The sequence below is a fragment of the Bufo bufo genome, chromosome 1, assembly GCF_905171765.1.
Source record: "Bufo bufo chromosome 1, aBufBuf1.1, whole genome shotgun sequence".
Lineage (NCBI taxonomy): Eukaryota > Metazoa > Chordata > Amphibia > Anura > Bufonidae > Bufo > Bufo bufo.
Window position 1 is genome coordinate 281377198 of NC_053389.1, and position 22211 is coordinate 281399408.

The 22211-nt window shown below is 46.9% G+C and overlaps 1 protein-coding gene across 1 annotated transcript in view; it reads right to left on the bottom strand.

Annotated features, from left to right (window-relative positions):
* The window catches only part of LARP1 (La ribonucleoprotein 1, translational regulator), a 69452-nt gene extending 56866 nt beyond the window's left edge, over positions 1-12586 (bottom strand). The window contains exon 1 of the mRNA XM_040440119.1: positions 12167-12586. Within this exon, the coding sequence (XP_040296053.1) occupies positions 12167-12395 (229 nt within the window). The 5' untranslated portion in view covers positions 12396-12586. The remainder of the gene's footprint in view (positions 1-12166) is intronic.
* Positions 12587-22211: the final 9625 nt, after the last annotated feature.

The window sequence follows — 22211 nt, forward strand, 5'->3', positions numbered from 1 at the left end:
CTAGAAGCACTATGGCCTCCTTCTCAGCTATGTGAAGGGAACTGACACTCGAAAGACATTTATGGCGCAGAACACCACTTTCACACACTCCGAAGGACTAATCAAGAGATACCACATGGATTTCATATCTTGCAACAAATATAAGAGGACACCCGAAACATGTTATTTCCCTGAATATGAAGGCAAAAACCAACATATGCCGGCAGCATCTGATCTGACCCTCGCCCTGGTTATACAGCAGATGTATTTAGCTGGAATGGAAGAGATTAAGTGATTAACTGAACAAAACGCATAATCGTGGTTGCCTCTATGTGAAGCACCTGTCAGGATGTAATACCAACACTCTGAAAATGCACACAACCTGCCCCAGTATGTCAATACTTGAGTTGTTTTTCCATATTTTTTATTTTCTCATGCACTGCTTTGAAAAATCAGGCAGAATGCTAGCTTTGGAGAAAAAGTCTAAAGCTGGCCACAATCTACTGGAATGAACTCATTTGACTAATCAACTATCGGGTGAAATTTCTACTCTCTCAGGAAGCGTAGACCTGAAAACAATATGGTGATCCAAGGCGAATCACTAAGAAAATTAAAGGGGTAATACAGGACTTATGTCTTTAGGATTGCTCATTAAAGAGGTTCTCCAAGACTTTGGAAAAATTTCACGGAGGAAAGAAAAAACATGTACCTACCTTTAAAATGCCCAGCGCCGCTGTTCTGCTTCCCTGTGGGCCTGCAGCCATTTATGGTACATGTGAACACAGCAAGCTGCAGCAGTCACAGGACAGATGAAAGTGATGTCATCCATATAGAAACAGCATGGATAGGTGAATTGTCACAGGACATATGGACATTTTAAATTTAAGTATGGTTCTCTTTTTTTTACTACCCCCTTTTTACAAAAACTTGGAGAACCCCTTTAATATAAGATCCATGGGCATTCTACTCTTAACGGACTGAAAGGGCTGCAGTGCCATGTCCTTTATTTTTTACCAGGCACAGGTCCATACTTCAGTTGCTTCCAACTGCATTCACTGTGACAGTTACAGGGAGTGAGCTTCAGCTGAAAGGACACACCCGCTGAACTGCAGCAGAAGGGACTCTTTCCCGAGAAAGGATACGTCCTCTGCACTGCCAGCTTGAAGAAAATCATCCAGTGCAACTAGAATGAAAGGGGGAGCTCTGGATCCATATCAAGTACAAGGCTGGTTCTAGCTAAAGAGATTATGTACTATATGATGTCCGATTTTCGTTTTCATATTAATCGGACAACTTAACAGTTAGTGTAGGTAGATCCAGGGAAGGAACCAGGTGTATTTCTGTGGGGGTTGTCTAGGACGTTAGGGTATGGCCCAGTAATGGTGCATGTAGTTCTCACACTAAAAAGGCCTATTATGGTATTTCAATATTAACATACCCCGGACAGGTCATTGAGACATATCAAAAGTTTTGATTGTTGGGGATCTGAGTGTGAAGACCCCCACTGAACCCTAGAACGATTAGAGGGGAGCTCGTACAACACGTTCTCTCTGCAGAGGATGGAATTGAGATGGGTGCTTCTCTCTTCTCATTCTAGCGACTGGTGGGGGTCTTCGCTCTCAGACCCCCTACAATCAAAAGCTTTGCTATGTCTCTATGACATAAGTTTTTTGAAAACTCAGTGACCCTCAAGTTTGCCCTGGCAGGACAACCTTTCAATCAAGAGATTACTTTTGGTGCATTTACTCCAAAGTGCGCAAACTCTTTAAAGAGATACAGATATCCTCTGCCCTATAAACTGGCCATAAACACTGTAAACTATATCCTGGCTGTAGAAGGCCACGATTAATAGAATAGCTGGATCCATGAGTGAGAACAATTATGGGGCTTGCTTCAAATTTCTAGGCTATACTTAACGAAACACAATCTTGTGTGAAAATACCAATTGAAAAGAACTAATTGTAACAGATATATTTCATGCATGTCCTTTTAATGCCCCTTTCCTGCCTAAAGGGAAAAAAATAAATAAATTTTGGTCCCACACTGAACAGAGGGGTGTGCACCCAAGGTTCCACTTAGAGTTAAAGGACCCAGCCGTTTGCTATGACTCAACTATGAACATGCCCAATCCGGATTTCCCCCATTCTGCCTTTGAGAGAGGTAAAGGGGTATTCCGTTTATGGGAAGTTATTCCACATCCACAGGATAGGGGATAACTATTAGATTGGTGGAGGTCCTACTGCTGGTACCCCCAAAGATCACAAGAACAGGGACCCTATACCCTGTGGAGTGCCCCCCTCCACAATCATTTCTATGGGAGTTCTGGGATTAGCCAAGTACAGCGCTCATCTGTCTGTAGAACTTCCACAGAAATGGAGAGGCTGTGCTCATGCCAGACCAGCCACTCTTCGTTTCGGGGACAATCTTCTGTCCAGAAACAATTTTGGTGTCCACATCAACGGTGCTTTCACCTGATGAATAAGCGTTTCCTCAAGAACAAGCATTCATACGATCAACTGTTGGCCTGCATAAAAGGACCTTTAGAAGAAGAACATACACAGAAGTTCATCAGCGGTCCAGCCAGCTTATCTTATGGGCACTTTTAGTGGCAAATATAGAGCATTAGCTTGTTGTGGGTATGCATCCAACTGTAAAAGGAGTACAACTTAACCCCTTGACGAGATGTGCTGTACATGGCTCTTTAAAGGGAACCTGTCATTAACTTCATGCTGACCTCACTGAGGGCAGTATAAATTAGTGACAGAAATGCTGATGTCAGCGGTGTGTCACTGAGGAGCTAAAGGTAAGTGGTTTCCAAGAACCAGCATCATAACTATTGCAGCACAGGCCTGGAAAAGAGTTCAAATTCAGAATCTCCTGCTCTCACCCATCTGCTGATGATTGGCAGTTCTCTCCTAGAGAGAAAGGGAGAAAACTAGGTAGAAGACTGTCAGTCATCAGCAGGTGGGCAGGAATTCATGAATAACCAGGACTCTTCTCAGGTGGCTGTGACTTTTTTCCAGCCCTGTGCTGCAATGATTGTGATGTTGGTTCTCGGCAACCACTTACTTATAACTTTTAAATGACAGACGGCTGATATCAACTTACCTGTCTTTACTTTATGCTGCCGTTAGTATGGACAGCATAAAGTTGATGACAGGTTCCCTTTAAAGATCAGAGGAGTGGGCACCATAGCTGCTGGGTGCCTGCTGTTTTACACAGAGGGCACCTGGGTTAAAAATGTCTGTGATCCGCGTTATTGCAAACCCGCAGATGTCATGGCCAATCGTGGCCACAGCATTGAAGATGGTGAGATTGGAAAAGCCGTACCTTGGAGGCGATAGGCCTGGTAGCCTTGTACAGGCCCCAGCCTATAGCAAGTATATTCCAATGTGGACCAGCAAATGGTAGTAAAGTGTTGAAATATAATAAACTTCTCATAAACTAATGTATTAAATCACATTAGATGCAGCGATACACACCCTAATGAAATCACGTCCCCCCCCCCCCCCAGGAGTTTTTTTTATTCTTTTCTTTAAAGGGAACTTGTCATGTGGATATTTCATTATAATCTAATTATATACAATCATTAACTACTAAAAAGTGCCTTCGGTGTATTCACTTACTGGTGTGACAGATGGTTACCTCATAATATACACAAAGATGCCACATGCTAATGAGCTGATTCGAGTCCAGCGTGATGTCATTGAGTCCAGCGTATATTTAATTCAGAGATATAGCCACTCCCCTGCCCACCTGCTGCTGATTCATATGGAAAAAACTGTAAATCAGCAGCAGGTAGGCGGGGAGAGTCAGGAGCTCATGAATATTCAGGACTCATCATTATCAGCTGGAGCTTTTCAATACAAGATGTTGGCAGATTGACTGGGTCAATTAAAGAAAGTGAGCCAGCATTGTGCTAAGAGAATCAGTCACTTATTTATGTTGCCCTTAGTTAGGACACCATAAAACTGGTGACAGGTTCCCTTTAAGTTTTTTTCATCACATATTAACAGTCTATGTAAAACAGATTAATGGTTTTCTGGTTATGACTAGAGATGAACGAATTTAATATTTTGAAATTCGTTCACACTTCGTTTGGTGGTGAAAGGTGAATTGAGTTATGGATTCCGTTACCACGGACCGTAATGCAATTCTATGACGGAATGCCTTCAGAGGCATTCAGTCATAGAATTGCACTATGGCCCGTGGTAACGGAATCCGTAACTCAATTCACCTTTCACCAAACGAAGTGTGAACGAATTTCATAAGTGGAAAAATCGCTTATCTCTAGTTATGACTTATTGAAGTCACTCCATGTGTTATACTTCCTTGCCCAGGCTTTTAATATTGATGACCTGTCCTCAGGATAAGTCATCAATATCAGATCGGCTGGGGTCCGAAACCCGACGATCAGCTGTATGAGGAGGTGAAGCGCACTGAATGAGGGTAGCTTTATTGTTCACGTATGTCCTGTCAGCACTAGTTTCTGTAAAGTTGTCCCGTTATGTCTCTGAACTCCCCACATACACACTCCGCAGGGGGTGTGGGCACTTTATAAAAGCCGAATTTACATGGCCCGATTATCTGGAAAGAGCATTCCTATAAACGCTCTCAAGAATCCGCCTGTGTAAAGGAGGAGCATATCACTCGAAGGATCGAAATGCTCGTTCTTTGAATGAAATGATCCCGAGATATGTACCCCAAAGTCATTGCTCCTAGGAAGCAGATCATGCGGTCTAGACAGCGCTCTGCGGCCCAGGAACAATGATTTAGGCTGGGTTCACATAGAATTATGACACCCCACCGGGATTTCCTACAGAGGTATAGGTTGGAATACCCCAGAGTCAGTCAAAATTATGCCACGATATGTACATAGTCTTGAACGAGGCAGTCTTTGGACTCTTTACCTGACTTTTATTCCAGTTTTTCTTCAACGGACAGAATAGGGCAGTCTATTACACCGTACTGTCCAGTGAAAAATCTGGCCCGTTGGCAGCACTGCTTGGGACAACTGGGAATGTGCTGCCGGTTGGGGTGAAGGCTCTTTGAACAAGCATCAACGGACTTGTTTCATCATTCGGCACTCGTTATGGCCTCACATCCATTGTCTAGGAGGTTGCTAACAAATGGGAATGTCTATTTCTGGCAGAATTCTAGTAAAAAAAAACTGAGACTCTGAAGATTACAAGTTAGAGTAGGTTCACACTTGTGAGCGGCCTAGACGGATACTGCCGTTCACCGTCAGATCCCATTGACTATAATAGGATCCGGCGGTAATCCAGCTGGTTTCCGTCTCAGCTGGACAAGAACCATTGCGCTTAACCCAAACGTGAACCTAAATCACTGCAAAAGGTGCACCACAATGATATGCAACTGACAATACTGGCTAATCCCTCAGGCTGAGGTAAAAATTGAGACTTTAGCCAATGTATTCCAGTCAGGAACACATCAGAGCCCCTTTGCACCACCGTCAAGGTATCTCGGTATGTTCTACCACTAGACCAGCGGTCCCCAACCACCGGGCCGCGGCCCAGGACCAGGCCGTGGAGGATTGTTAGCCGGGCCGCGGCGATCAGGGCAGTCTTTAACTCTGTATTATGGAAGCGCTTCATTAGTACAGAAGGACCAGGGAGCGGTGAAGGATCTGTACTCACCGCTTCCTGGTCCTCGGCTCGGCTATGCATGGCTGCGCACAGCAGAATGAAGAGGATCGCGATGGTGACCAGGAGCAGGAGAGGTAAGTGTTTTTTTATTTTATTTGCACTGATGGCTGACATGGGGGGCTTATGGGCTGGCTGACATGGGGGGCTTATGGGCTGGCTGACATGGGGGGCTTATGGGCTGGCTGACATGGGGGGAAGCTTATGGCTGACATGTGGAGCTAATGGGGGGGGGGGCTTATGGCTGACATGTGGGGCTAATAGGTGGGGCTTATGGCTGACATGAAGGGCTAATGGGGGGGCTTATGGCTGACATGAAGGGCTAATGGGGGGGGCTTATGGCTGACATGAAGGGCTAATGGGGGGGGCTTATGGCTGACATGAAGGGCTAATGGGGGGGGCTTATGGCTGACATGAAGGGCTAATGGGGGGGGGCTTATGGCTGACATGAAGGGCTAATGGGGGGCTTATGGCTGACATGAAGGGCTAATGGGGGGCTTATGGCTGACATGAAGGGCTAATGGGGGGGGCTTATGGCTGACATGAAGGGCTAATGGGGGGCTTATGGCTGACATGAAGGGCTAATGGGGGGCTTATGGCTGACATGAAGGGCTAATGGGGGGCTTATGGCTGACATGAAGGGCTAATGGGGGGCTTATGGCTGACATGAAGGGCTAATGGGGGGCTTATGGCTGACATGAAGGGCTAATGGGGGGCTTATGGCTGACATGAAGGGCTAATGGGGGCTTATGGCCGACATGAGGGGCTAATGGGGGGCTTATGGCCGACATGAGGGGCTAATGGGGGGCTTATGGCCGACATGAGGGGCTAATGGGGGGCTTATGGCCGACATGAGGGGCTAATGGGGGGCTTATGGCCGACATGAGGGGCTAATGGGGGGCTTATGGCCGACATGAGGGGCTAATGGGGGGCTTATGGATGACATGAGGGGCTAATGGGGGGCTTATGGCTGACATTGGGGGCTGATAGATGGCTAAAGGTTTGGTGGTTGATCTGAGCCATTGGGGGTCTAATCTGAGGTCTGATTAACATTGGGGGTCTGATTGCTGGTCTGACCTGAGGTGTAATGAAAAATATTTTTTTCTTATTGTTCTCCTCTAAAACCTAGGTGCGTCTTATAGGGCGAAAAATATGGTACAGTGCAGCAGAGACCATAGTCAGTTTATATAGTCATTATATAGTGTTATATATTTTAATATGCACATTTGTGTTTTGTTATGCGCGTGAATCAGTCGGTCCCGCCCACCCCCTCCCCCCAACCGGTCCCTGGGAAAATCGTCTTGCATGAAACCGGTCCTTGGTGCAAAAAAGGTTGGGGACCACTGCACTAGACTACCTATGGTGTGTGAAGACGGCCTGAGAGGTGCCAAGATACAACTTACAGCCAAGCTCCCACATACCTCCATAGTGAGATCACCAATTGCATTTGTATATTTTCATCCACACACTACTCCATCTTGTGTAGGATGCCTTTGTGGTACATATGGTCCACTGCCGACATCCTCCATTGTATGCATTTTTGCTGGGGATTGCCGCTAGCAACAGATCACATGCGGAGGAATTGCTCCCCGGTTATAAACACGCTACAGTGTTTGGGGTTTCCTCCCATTTAGGCCACTTTACTTTAGTGATTTTTCAAACATGAACCTACCCTAAAATGTACACTACAGATAAATGGAACCATTAATGAGAAATTTAAGGCGGCTGTTCAGGATTCTGACTTATCTGCCTAAAAAACCCTAAGTAAGGATTGGTGGCTGCAGTCACATAGCATTAACATGAAGTAATGTCAAGTGACTGCGCTGTCCAGCCATGGCAGGCTGTGGTCACGTTTGGCTCAATGATTTAGCGGCCTACAGCAGCCGTTGTATGCAATGGTTTCATCTGAAGGAGTCTGCCAGGAAAAAAAATCTTCTAGAATCATTACTTATATCATTTTGCCATAAGAAGGCACAATATGGCTGTGTATGAACTACAACAATTCAGACTCTGGGCAGATGAGTTCTTCTCTGCAGTGGGTGCTCCTTATGGATAATAGACTGACACGATCCTTCCGGCGTTATGTTGGCAACCGTTCTAACTCCCATCTCAAACGCTTCCCAAGAGGATAGCTGTAGGCAACACTTCCTTGCTTGGCCATTTCATATGGAGCTCTGCCAAAGCGCTTACCTACATTTTGGCAGTGAGTCTAACACATTTGATTTACTTAGAGATATGGGCATTTGTCGGTTTAGTAGTGGGTGGCCATTTTTTTTTTAACAGGAAATGAGTTGATATCCATAAATTCCATCAAAAACAATTCAATGACTACCCAAGAAGCTAGTTCAAAGTTGTCAACCAAAATGGCTGCTCTTCATTGCAAAAAGGTCTACCACAGCAAATATTCACATACTTGTCAAATTCAGAATTATGACTAAGGTAGTTAGCACAAGTCATTAAGGCTCTGGCTCGGATCAGGAAACACGTCCTGCGTGTCAGCTGCGTCTTCCATACCTGAACTGACTGCATCATAAATCACTACGATGATCTTAGTTTGGGTCAAAAGAAACATCCTTGGTTCAGATGTGGCCAACACATAGGTGTTTCCCACACCAATTGAGGTTGTGTGCATAAGCTCTTACTGTCTGAGTTGTGAAGGGTCCACCTGACTACTGGACGTTTTGGGCTATCGTCTGCTGGATCCTGAGTAATCCAATCAATCAACCAGAGGCTGCATTAGCAAAAGTGGATCTCCTAAATGGACAATCCCTTTAATTTTACAGAAATAAAAGATCTGGACACTGTTCTAAAAATGGAGAAATAAGACATTACAATAAAAATAGGTGTGATATTGCATCACCAGAACGTGACTGTCAATGTGACGTTTCATTGATATTGATGCCACAGCATCAAAGCCCGATCAATCAGCTACTGCCAGACTAAAATGGCAGATCATGGAGGGGGAAAAAAAAACAACAGTGGGCTTACAGTGTCAAATGACCTGCTGATCATGCTATACACCGAGTTTGAGCTGACAACGGATGGAAAAAAACAAAACAAAAAAAAAAACTGACATCACATTTTTGGAAAACAATAGTCCACCATTGCCATCCCAAACATTCTTGTGTAATTCTTAACAGACAGTCGAGCAGCTTTTCTCTTATGTGTAAGGGCAACTTAGACAAGGAGCAGCGTCACAGGTTTGCCTACTCAATTTTAAACCCTTAGATCTCAAACAATTTAAATAATCAAGAACTTTTTACAACTTTGTATAAATGAATACTTCAATTAACTATACGAAACTTTGTAATATACCTTAAACAAATTTATTTTTCTCCAGTTATCAGCTGTCCAAAACGAACTATGAAATTTCTGTTCAATCTCCAGATGGACAAGCTCACGGAAAAATCAGATTACAGACATGACATACTAAGAGACTGCACTAAATAGGCAGCTTCTGTGTCAGCCTAAGTGCTTTATTCACATCCATACGGGTCAGTACTGCTCTATAATGTCCTCCATTAGCTCTCCTGACTATCATAGGAATTTATTATAGGAAGTTACTGACAGTATCAAATCACTATGATTCAGTCAGTTGGGGTCAGAAAAGCTGTGGTTGACACATGGACCGCATTTCCTTGATCAAGCACATTCATGTCAATCAGCCCTTAGGAAGCAGTCTCCTCTTCCACCTGTTGGCAGTGGACAGGAGACGCTAAAAATGCCACATACAAGTCATATAATGGACAAAAATAGTGTAATTCCTCATATACTCACATTGTAAGGCTACATGCACACAACCGTATGTGTTTTGCAGTCCGCAAATTGCGGATGCGCAAAAAAATAATAACGATGACATCCGTATGCCATCCATTTTTTTGCGGATCCATTGTAACAATGCCTAAAACGGACAAGACTAAAACATGTTCCTTTTTTTGCGGGGCTACGGAACGGACATACTGATGCGGACAGCACACGATGTGCTGTCCGCATTTTTTGCGGACCCATTGAAATGAATGGGTCCGCATCCTATCAGCAAAAAAAAAAGAACGGAACGGACACGGAAACAAACAACGTTCGTGTGCATGTAGCCTAAGATTGATTAATGCAAAAGTGTTGATACACTTTAAGAACAATGGGGGCCACTACTGATCAAGACTGACATTTTCTACAACCGTTTTGATATCCCCCCCCATCCACCGGAAGTGGCCCTTATTTACAATGAGGCACCCACCTAGTCATAAACTAAGCACATCCTTCAGCAGTCTGCGTGCCAAGAATGAGATCAACTCTGGCATAGATTTCAATCTCTTGCGTCTGAAAACTGGTGTAAACTATGGAAATTCTGCCCTTTTCAGAAGTGGCAAGTGTGGTACATAAAAACGGCCATTTCAGCAAAAGAAAATTACGCAAATGACGTTTCAAAAGCTGCAATCTCAGGGTTTGCAACCTTTGTAGAAGATTTGTACCTATGACACTGGCTGACCTGTTACATGTGCACTTGGCAGCTGAAGACATCTGTGTTGGTCCCATTGCTCCAAAAAAATGAAGTTTTAATCTATGCAAATGAGCATCTAGTAGCAAGGGGGGTGTTGCCGTTACACCTAGAGGTTCTGCAATTAAATTTTCACTACTTGGTCAAAGTGGAGAGGGGGGTGGCAATTACAGAGCAGAGCCTCTACATGAAAGGGCAACGCCCCCATTGCTCCTAAAGACTCATTTACATATGTTAGAACTTCAATTTTCTCTGACCAACACAGATGCCTTCAGCTGCCAAGGCTTGACTTATTATGGGAAACCAACCTGTTTCACAATTTAGGATTAACTGGAAGCATTTTCTGACTGTTGCCAATATTGCCCAGCCACGTCTGAAAAGAACATTACACACAAATGCCATAATACTATTTGTAAGGGCTCGTGCACACAGCCGTTGCCCGTCCCGCAATAAGCGGGCAACAACTGTGTGCACCCTGCAATCGGGTCCGCAATCCAGGAGATGCGGTGCGGAACGGAGGCACGGATCGGAAGCCCACTGAAGCACTACAGAATGCTTCCATGGGTTTTCTGTCCGTGCCTCAGCACCGCAAAAAAAAAAACAAAAAAAAAACGCTTGCACTACTTTTTTGCGTTGCGGACTGTTGGTAGCAGATCGCGGACCCCATGTAAGAGGAACTTCAGGATAGGTTATCAATATGAGATTTGGAGGGGGGATTGGGCGACGACACTCCTGACCCCCGGCAATCAGCTGCTGGAAACGGTAGACAGACTCAGAAGCAGAAGGCTCCATCCACTCTGTAGTGGCCAAGTCGGCAGCTGATCCCCCCCCATTCTGCTTCTGTCCGCCGTGACCTACATTTGATCGGTGAGGTGCTTGGAGTCAGAACCCCACCGATCTGATATTAAAAGGGTTTTCCACAACTTTAATATTGATAACCAGCTGACTGGCGGGGGTCCTGTACACGGTCATCCATAACTGCAGGCTGGAAACCCCCGTTAACACCCCACAGCACTGCTAGGACCACCCAGCAGAGGATGATGACAATATGACATTTAACCATAAGCTGAGGGCCTGTCACCTGAAGTACAGTCTGGCTGCACATGGGAGCTGTACCAAGTCCCACTGCCACTTATAGCCTGGGAAGAGTACCCGAGCTATTTATATGAGCGCAGGGCAGGCGTGCAGAGTGCCAGCCAAGCACGGGAGGCTCGCCAAGGCCTAGTCAGGAGACGGAGGCGCCTACAAGGCAGTCGGCCGCCGGCGCACCCACATGGCGAGCACACGCGGCGACAGTCGCGCTCTCTCCGGCAGGGCCCGTGTGCACGGTGCAGACAGGCGCTCAGGCCTAGGTACAGCGACCCACGTTGCCTGTCTGCAGAGGAATGCTGGGTAGCCGAGGTGGGCGGGGCCTGAAGAACGTTGGACCGTGAACGCTCCAAAATGGAACGTTGGACTCTGGGCGTTCTTGAATGGAACGGTCCATTAGAAAACGTTCTTTTGGCCCACACGAGTGGTACGTCCCACAGCGGACCCCTGCGATTAACCCCTCCGCCGCCAGCAGCACGGTTTCACACTCCACCCACATGGCGTCACACGCATTGGAATGGGGACCCATCGAAGGTCTGGGGGTGCTGGTAAGGAGCCAGCTATCCTCCACCCACCTCCCAGGCCAGACTGCAGTGTCATCAAAGGGTGGACTGGGTAATGGACACCCCACCTCCTCCCCCTCGACCAGTCACCGCCCCCCATATCTCCCGTGTCACAAGCCTGGGGGGGGGGGGACAAGCAGGTGACCTTATAAGCGCCTCAATAATTCATACAAAGTCAAACATAATGACCCCCCAAAAAAATTACATTTCAAAAAAAAAAAAAAAAAAAAAGCCGCTCATGACAAGCACATGGCCCAGGAGAGCCCCTGGCAGCACCGCCCGCAAACAAGTAAAGTCCAGAACATGGCACCCTGCAGCCGCGATCAGCGTGCCCGTGCAGAGATCGGTGCACCCCCCAGCACAAGGCGATCACCCACCTGCGGAGATCTGTCCGTTCACCGGCCCCCCGGGGCCCCCATTGCCTTTGATCCAGGGGTTCACCTTGGGCGGTGGAGCTTCCACAAACTCCTTGCGCCCCGGCCCATCATCGCCGTCCTGCCCGTGCTCTGCTTTGCCTCCCTCCGACCGTCTCTCCTCCGCGTCCGGTGGTGGCTGCTGCTGCAGGGGCGGCGGTGGCATAAGCGGAGCCTCTACCTGAGTCGCCATCTCCCTTGCCCACCACCACCCGGGCGGGGATCAGCGCTCCGACCAGCCGGGCTTCCCTCTCTGCACGGATCACGTAAGGATAAGAGGAGGAGATCGCTGGACACCGGACGCTCGATCACCGGGCGGAATCCCGAGGCTATCGCCGCAATATGGAAGCCAAGGAAGACCACGCGATGGGCTGTGCGGGGACGCGCTCTGAGACACGCCGACGTGCGCGCTCCCGCCGGGCCCGTGGGGAGGAGGGAAGGGGGCGGGGATCTGGGCTGAGGGTCAGCTGGAGCCCCATTCTTGCCTCGTCCGCGCTTTGTCCTGCTGAGACTTGTAGTCCATGAAGCAGTGGTCTCTTACAACCCCCAGCGTAAAGTGCCAAGGCATGCTGGGAGTTGTAGTTTCTGGAGAACATTGCACTGTGTCAGGGGTTTCCAGATAAGTAGCCATTGATAGGAATCTGTTCACATGTGCGGTAGGGTATTTTTTTTCTGGAGGGTGAAACATATAGACCTATAGGAACTTTACATGTGACCTTCATCCAAGTTCTCAGCAGCTCTGGTTAATGGAGAGGGGTTGAGAAGACCCCCGCAGTGACAACCTGAAATGATGGTGTGAGACCAGGACAGTAGATCTACAGTCAGGCTGGAACTAGATCACCCTGAGGCTGCATTCACGCAACCAACTGTATGTATTTTGCAATCCACAAAATGCGGATCTGCAAAAAATACGGATGACGTCCATTTTTTTTGGAGGGGGGGGGGGGGTCCGTTGTAACACTGCCTATCCTTGTCCTCAAAATGAAGAAGAATAGGACATGTTCTATCTTTTTTGCGAGGCTACAGAACAGACATACAGATACAGATGGTGTGCTGTCCGCATTTTTTTGCAGCCTCATTGAAATTAATTATACATCCGTTTTGCAAAAAATGTGGATCAGATGCAGCACAAAAATACGGTCGTATGATTGGGGCCCTATGCTGTGAGTCGAGGACAAGTAGACCCACAGTCAGGCTGGAAGTAGATCACTATGATGCTGTGAGTCCAGAACATTAGATCCACCGTTGGGCGGGAACTAGATCACTATGATGCTGTAAGTACAGGATAGTAGACTCATGTGTCAGATGGAACTAGATCACTATGATGCTGTGAGTCCAGGACAGTAGACCCATGGTTAGGTGGGAACTAGATCACTATGATGTTGTGAGTCCAGGACAGTAGACTCACGGTCAGACTGGAACTAGATCACTATAATGCTGTGAGTCCAGGACAGTAGACTCACGGTCAGACTGGGACTAGATCACCATGATTCTGTGAGTCTAGGATAGTAGATCCACGGTTGTACTGGAACTATTAGATCACCATGATGCTGTGACTCTAGGACAGTTGACCCATGGTTGTACTGGAACTATTAGATTGCTATGATGCTGTGAGTCGAGGACAAGTAGACCCATGGTCAGGCTGGAAGTAGATCACTATGATGCTGTGAGTCCAGGACAGTAGACCCACGGTTGTGCTGGAACTATTAGATTACTATGATGCTGTGAGTCCAGGACAGTAGACCCATGGTTAGGTGGGAACTAGATCACTATGATGCTGTGAGTCCAGGATAGTAGACCCATGGTTAGGTGGGAACTAGATCACTATGATGTTGTGAGTCCAGGACAGTAGACTCACGGTCAGACTGGAACTAGATCACTATGATGCTGTGAGTCCAGGACAGTAGACTCACGGTCAGACTGGGACTAGATCACCATGATTCTGTGAGTCTAGGATAGTAGATCCACGGTTGTACTGGAACTATTAGATTACTATGATGCTGTGAGTCGAGGACAAGTAGACCCATGGTCAGGCTGGAAGTAGATCACCATGATGCTGTGACTCTAGGACAGTTGACCCACGGTTGTACTGGAACTATTAGATTGCTATGATGCTGTGAGTCGAGGACAAGTAGACCCATGGTCAGGCTGGAAGTAGATCACTATGATGCTGTGAGTCCAGGACAGTAGACCCACGGTTGTGCTGGAACTATTAGATTACTATGATGCTGTGAGTCCAGGACAGTAGACCCATGGTTAGGTGGGAACTAGATCACTATGATGCTGTGAGTCCAGGACAGTAGACTCACGGTCAGACTGGAACTAGATCACTATGATGCTGTGAGTCCAGGACAGTAGACCCATGGTTAGGTGGGAACTAGATCACTATGATGCTGTGAGTCCAGGATAGTAGACCCATGGTCAGGCTGGAAGTAGATCACTATGATGCTGTGACTCTAGGACAGTAGACCCACGGTTTTTGTGGCATTTTTTGCACACTGTGGCCCAGATTTACTAATACTATAGGTAGGGGCAGACTGGGAACTAAAAGTGTCCCTGGAAAAAAAGAACATAAAAGGGCCCCCAAGCTGCAGGCGGGTCCATTTTGAAAAAAAGCAACATAATAGGCAGGGCCAACAGAAGTAGGAGGGCCAGCAATGCCATAGGGCAGAGCAATATACCTCCCCAGCTTAACCAAATACCACAGTGCAGCACAAAATACTGCGCCACAGTATTCAACTGCATAGCTGTCCTGAGGATGTCCATACAGTTGAATTCAGGAGGGACCTGCAGCTGCTGGCCAGGTGAGTAGGAGAGAATCAGATCATTATGTACCAAGCTTGTGGCGGTGAGGAGGGTTTAAGTGCGGATCTGCAAAAAAACAGATGACATCCGTATGCCATCCGTTTTTTTTTGCGGATCCATTGTAACAATGCCTAAAACGGACAAGAATAGGACATGTTCTATTTTTTTTGCGGGGCTACGGAACGGACATACTGATGCGGACAGCACACGGTGTGCTGTCCGCAATTTTTGCGGACCCATTGAAATGAATGGGTCCACATCCTATCCGCAAAAAAAGCGGAACGGACACGGAAGTAAACATTCGTGTGCATGTAGTCTACACTCACCTACAGAATTATTAGGAACACCATACTAATACGGTGTTGGACCCCCTTTTGCCTTCAGAACTGCCTTAATTCTACGTGGCATTGATTCAACAAGGTGCTGATAGCATTCTTTAGAAATGTTGGCCCATATTGATAGGATAGCATCTTGCAGTTGATGGAGATTTGAGGGATGCACACCCAGGGCACGAAGCTCCCATTCCACCACATCCCAAAGATGCTCTATTGGGTTGAGATCTGGTGACTGTGGGGGCCATTTTAGTACAGTGAACTCATTGTCATGTTCAAGAAACCAATTTGAAATGATTCGAGCTTTGTGACATGGTGCATTATCCTGCTGGAAGTAGCCATCAGAGGATGGATACATGTTCTCATTCTGTTTACGCCAAATTCGGACTCTACCATTTGAATGTCTCAACAGAAATCGAGACTCATCAGACCAGGCAACATTTTTCCAGTCTTCAACAGTCCAATTTTGGTGAGCTCGTGCAAATTGTAGCCTCTTTTTCCTATTTGTAGTGGAGATGAGTGGTACCCGGTGGGGTCTTCTGCTGTTGTAGCCCATCCGCCTCAAGGTTGTGCGTGTTGTGGCTTCACAAATGCTTTGCTGCATACCTCGGTTGTAACGAGTGGTTATTTCAGTCAACGTTGCTCTTCTATCAGCTTGAATCAGTCGGCCCATTCTCCTCTGACCTCTAGCATCCACAAGGCATTTTTGCCCACAGGACTGCCGCATACTGGATGTTTTTCCCTTTTCACACCATTCTTTGTAAACCCTAGAAATGGTTGTGCGTGAAAATCCCAGTAACTGAGCAGATTGTGAAATACTCAGACCGGCCCGTCTGGCACCAACAACCATGCCATGCTCAAAATTGCTTAAATCACCTTTCTTTCCCATTCTGACATTCAGTTTGGAGTTCAGGAGATTGTCTTGACCAGGACCACCCCCCTAAATGCATTGAAGCAACTGCCATGTGATTGGTTGACTAGATAATTTCATTAATGAGAAATAGAACAGGTGTTCCTAATAATTCTTTAGGTAAGTGTAAGACAGATTTTTACGCCCAAATTATGGCATTATTTTGATGCAAAACAGTGTATATTTGGCCCTGCCCACCAAGCTCCAAAAAAATGCCAAGAGCTCCAGCATGCAACGTTTAAAAAAAAAACAAAAAAAAAAACACAACTTAATGAACAAAAATGTCAGTGCCAAAAAAATAAAAATAAAATGCTTGTGTGTCCTGGGTTTTATATTTTCATAAATGTTCACCTGACATCTAGAGATGGCATCCTACCCCAAAGAAGAAGGCAAAAAGCACCACAAAAAATAAAAAAATGCAGAAAATACCAGGATAGAACCTAAGTGTGAATACAGCCTTGGGGTGAATTCACACATAAGGCCTGATTTATCATAGACCGGCGGTGTACGCCAGTCTATGATAACCCTATGTGTTGCCAGAGGCTGCACCCAATTTAGGCCTAGTTGTAAATTAGGCGCAGCCTTTGTCAGTCCATGTGCCAGAACCAGGGGTGCGCTTAGCCATTCTGCTGCCTGAGGCGAAAACTTAAACAGCGCCCCCTCCCCAATGCCAATTTCTTAACCTAACCCCTTCCCTTCAGCCCATGGCCCTTCAGCTGCCCCTCCTCTTGCCCCTACCTGGTGCTGCCTGAGGCGATCGCCTCACCTTGCCTCATTGGTGGTGCACCCCTGGCCAAAACTGCAATTTATGCTAAGCGTAAAAGAAGATAAATGTGGTGGGGCCACTTGCCAGAAAATTGGCAAAAATGTAAATTATGCCCACTGATTTTAGTGCCATTTTTCAGCACTGCGTTTCTTGTGACATTTTTGTACATGCAGTTTTTGCTGAAAAGATGCAAGCTTCAGCTGTTAGCTGAAAGCGTAGGGGAAATATGAAATGCAGCAAGGTTAAAGGGAACCTGTCACCAGGATTTTGTGTATAGAGCTGAGGACATGGGTTGCTAGATGGCCACTAGCACATCCCCAATACCCAGTCCCCATAGCTCTGTGTGCTTTTATTGTGTAAAAAAAACTCGATTTGATACATATGCAAATGAACCTTAGATGTGTCCTGTACCTGAGATGAGTCCAGCGTGAATGCGCCCAGCACCGCCCCGCATCCTCAGAATCTCCTCCTTGCTCCCCGACGTCAGAAAGCCAGAGCGCCGTAATCTCACGATGCGTGAGCTAGCGCATGCACAGTTCGTTCCCTGAGGCTGATGCCAGCACAGGGAAGGAACACTATCACGACACTGCGCATGCACTAGCTCGCGCATCGCGAGATTACGGCGCTCTAGCTTTCTGTCGTCGGGGAGCAAAGAGGAGATTCTGAGGATACGGGGCGGTGCTGGGCTCCTTCACCCTGGACTCATCTCAGGTACAGGACACATCTCAGGTTAATTTGCATATGTATCAAATTGGTTTTTTACACAATAAAAGCACATAGAGCTATGGGGACTGGGTATTGCGGATGTGCTAGCGGCCATCTAGCAACCCATGTCCTCAGCTCTATTCCCAAAATCCTGGTGACAGGTTCCCTTTAAAGAGGTTGTCCAGGCTTTTTCTATTGATGACCTATCCTCAGGATTGGTCATCAATATCAGATTGGCGGAGGTCTGACACCCGGCACCCCTGCAGATCAGCTGTTTGAGGAGACGGCGTGCAGTAGGCACCTGCCGTCCACCTTCTCTCTTCCTGTCCGCTGCTGTCCCATAGATATACAGTACCTTCACACTGGCCAATGGAAACTGCACAGGGAACGAACAATCATTACAGTGATCATTCATCCCCCATACAGTTTACGTTATGTCAGTAGTGTATCCCTTGTTTTTTCCAATTTAGGCTACTTTCACACTTGCGGCAGAGAGATCCGGCAAGCAGTTCCGTCGCCGGAACTGCCTGCCGGATCAGGCAAAATGTATGCTAACTGATGGCATTAGTAAGACTGATCAGGATCCTGATCAGTCTTAAAAATGCCTGATCAGTCGAAAAAATGCATTGAAATGCCGGATCCGTCTTTCCGGTGTCATCCGGCAAAAACGGATCCGGCATTTATTTTTTCACCTTTTTTTCAGTCTGCGCATGCGCATACCGGAAGGACGGATCCGGCATTCCGGTATTCTGAATGCCGGATCCGGCACTAATACATTCCTATGGGAAAAAATGCCTGATCCGGCGTTCAGGCAAGTCTTCAGTTTTTTTAGCCGGAGATAAAACCGTAGCATGCTACGGTTTTCTCTTTTGCCTGATCAGTCAAAACGACTGAACTGAAGACATCCTGATGCATCCTGAACGGATTACTCTCCATTCAGAATGCATGGGGACATACCTGATCAGTTCTTTTCCGGTATAGAGCCCCTGTGACGGAACTCTATGCCGGAAAAGAACAACGCAAGTGTGAAAGTAGCCTTAGGCCTCTTTCACACTTGCGTTGTTGGGATCCGGCATGCACTTCCGTTGCCGGAGGTGCCTGCCGGATCCGTAACAACGCAAGTGTACTGAAAGCATTTGAAGACGGAACCGTCTTCCAAATGCTTTCAGTGTTACTATGGCACCCAGGACGCTATTAAAGTCCTGATTGCCATAGTAGGAGCAGGGAGCGGGGGAGCGGTATACTTACAGTCCGTGCGGCTCCCCGGGCGCTCCAGAATGACGTCAGAGCGCCCCATGCGCATGGATGACGTGATCCATGTGATCACGTGATCCATGCGCTTGGGGCGCCCTGACGTCACTCTGGAGCGCCCGGGGAGCCGCACGGACGGTAAGTATGCTGCTCCCCTGCTCCCCGCTACACTTACCATGGCTGTCAGGACTTTAGCGTCCCGGCAGCCATGGTAACTATTCAGAAAAAGCTAAACGTCGGGTCCGGCAATGCGCCGAAACGACGTTTAGCTTAAGGCCGGATCCGGATCAATGCCTTTCAATGGGCATTGATCCCGGATCCGGCCTTGCGGCAAGCCTTCAGGATTTTTGGCCGGAGCAAAAAGCGCAGCATGCTGCGGTATTTTCTCCGGCCAAAAAACGTTCCGTACCGGAACTGAAGACATCCTGATGCATCCTGAACGGATTACTCTCCATTCAGAATGCATTAGGATAATCCTGATCAGTATTCTTCCGGCATAGAGTCCCGACGACGGAACTCTATGCCGGAAGACAATAACGCAAGTGTGAAAGAGCCCTAAGTTTTCAAAATCTCTGATTGTTGTCAGTGAAGTGAAACATTGTTTCCATCCGCTAGACGAAGCCTGCACAGATTTCAGCTCATTATAGTTATTTCAGCAGGTTTGTCACAATTGAATCTAGTCTAGACATTCCTGTGTAAGATTATAATTTTTACCTACTCCGATACATCCCCTGGGATGTAAGCGTTGTCAGAGGTGTCAGGCAGTGGCTTATCATTCCTCTCTCCAGTGAAGTAAGCATGTCTGTGTGGGAGTAGGAAGAGATAGCATTCAGCCTAACAAACTATGCAGGTATCTTTCCTGCGTTACATGCTCCTGCCACTAGGGGGACTGATCTATGTGGCCCTAGGGCCGTACGGACATTTTGGCATTTGTTGTATTTTACTGGATTTTATGTTGATTTACAAAATTCACCTTTCTATAATGAGGTTTAAAATATGCAACTTTAACAAATGCCCCCAGATCGTGACCCTGTGCTTTACCAGGTGGTAGCGCAACCCTCTTCACAGACTGTAGAAACTGGCACAGTGGAGTGGGTGTGTCGTGTGGGTAAAGCATAGAGACGGCTGGAGCAGGGTACGGCAGTGGCTGTCCTTGAGTGCCTTTCCAGAGAACCAGATGCTACAGTCTGCCATACCCTGCCTCTGCTTTTTCTATGTTCCTGCTGATACAGCCCATAGGTCTGTCAGTGCCACTGCACAGTACCAGTCACTGCTGTCTGCCATAGTCCTCTTTAGGTGTCCACATTTCAATTGAATGGCAATGAAGGTGGTTGTAGTCCTTACGGTGGCTAATCCTGATTTCAGGGCTCTCCTGGGCCGCATGAGCAGTGATAGGAGGGGTGCAACCCTTCTTCCCCTCATGGCACACCCTGGGCTTTTAGGGTTTGCCTGGTGGTGGTTAGGTGTCACAATGTAGGGGGAGGGGATGTACATAGCATGACAACAGAAGGAAAATGACCAGAAACTAGGCCTCATGGCTAGGGAAATGGAGACAGTCACCACCTAGGAAACCCTAAACCTAGCCCTAACTCCTGTCAGTATGAATAGACCCTAAAGGTGGGAATAATCATACACCAGAAACCTAGGCCCTAGTAACCCTGAATATCCCTAAGAGTAGTGACAGAGTCTGAGACCACTGGTTCCTTCCCAGATGAACAAACCATTGTCTCCCTGAGGCCTAGTAAACAACGAGCAAATGGGAACAACAAAATACAAAGGGAAGTACACTTATCGTCAATAGAAAATGGATGATCAGGAACTCAGATGAGGACCACATACCAGCTCTTCCAACTCCAGGCAGATAATATCAACCGCATGGTATGAAGTGTGAGTCCAGACTAAATAGAGGAGCAGTAATGACCACAAGCTATACCTGAGACAAGATGTGTGGTCATTACAAACAACAATACTGCAACAAGTGAAAATAGATATGCTGTCAGATAACCTACTGTGCAGCCAGTCTCTCAGATCTTCTAACCTTCTGTCACAGGAGGGACTGTGACAGTACCCCCCCCCCCCCTTCTACGGGTGACCTCTGGACACCCAGTACCGACCTTATCTGGATGAGCCCTGTAAAAAGCTTTCACAAGGCGACTGGCATTAACGTCGGCCGCTGGAACCCACATTCTCTCCTCTGGACAGTAACCCTTCCAGTGAACGTGAGTCCACTATCCTGGCGATCTGAAATTCAAGATTACCGTCCACCATGACAGGAGCAGGAGGCAAGGAGGACAGTTCAGCAGGTTCGACATATCTTTTCAGCAATGATTTGTGGAAAACATTATGAATTTTTAAAGCCTGCGGAAGTTCAAAACGAAAGGCTACCGGGTTAATAATGGCAGAGATCTGATATGGACCAATAAACCTTGGACCCAACTTTCATGAAGGTACCTTCAACTTAATGTTTCTTGTGGACAGCCACACAGAATCACCCACTCTCAGGTCCAGACCATTAATACGTCTCTTGTCAGCCATCCGTTTATACTTGTTGCCCATTTTTTTTTTATTATTTCGAATTTTCCGCCAAATAGATGACAAAGATAAGGAGAATCTTTCCTCTTCAGGTATACCAGAAGTCTTAGTACCAGAAAATGTGCCAAACTGTGGATGGAACCCATATGTCCCCTTATCAGGGGACTCCGCCTACGGTTATTTATGGTAAACTCGGCCAAAGAATAAAATAAAGACCACTCCTTATTCTCTGAGACAAAACATCTCAAATAAGTCTCCAGATTCTGGTTAGTGCGCTCAGTCTGTCCGTTCGACTGAGGATGAAAGGCCGAAGAGAAGGACAATTGTACCCCCAGAAAAGTACATAATGCCTTCCAGAATCTGGAAACAAACTGAGTCCCCCTATCAGACACCACATCAGAGGGAATACCATGTAGCTTAACTATGTTATTGACAAACACTTGTGCAAGAGTTTTAGCATTAGGTAGATCTGATAATACTATAAAGTGCAACATCTTGCTGAAGCGATCAACAACCACCAAAATCACAGTTTTTCCTGAGGAATTTGGCAGATTTGTGATAAAGTCCATGGATAAATGAGTCCAAGTTCGGGACGGAATGGACAACGGAAGTAGAGATCCTGAAGGCCGAGTATGTGTCACCTTAGCACGTGCACCAGTTCCACAAGCCGACACATAGCCCTCAACACATTTACGCAACCCCAGCCAC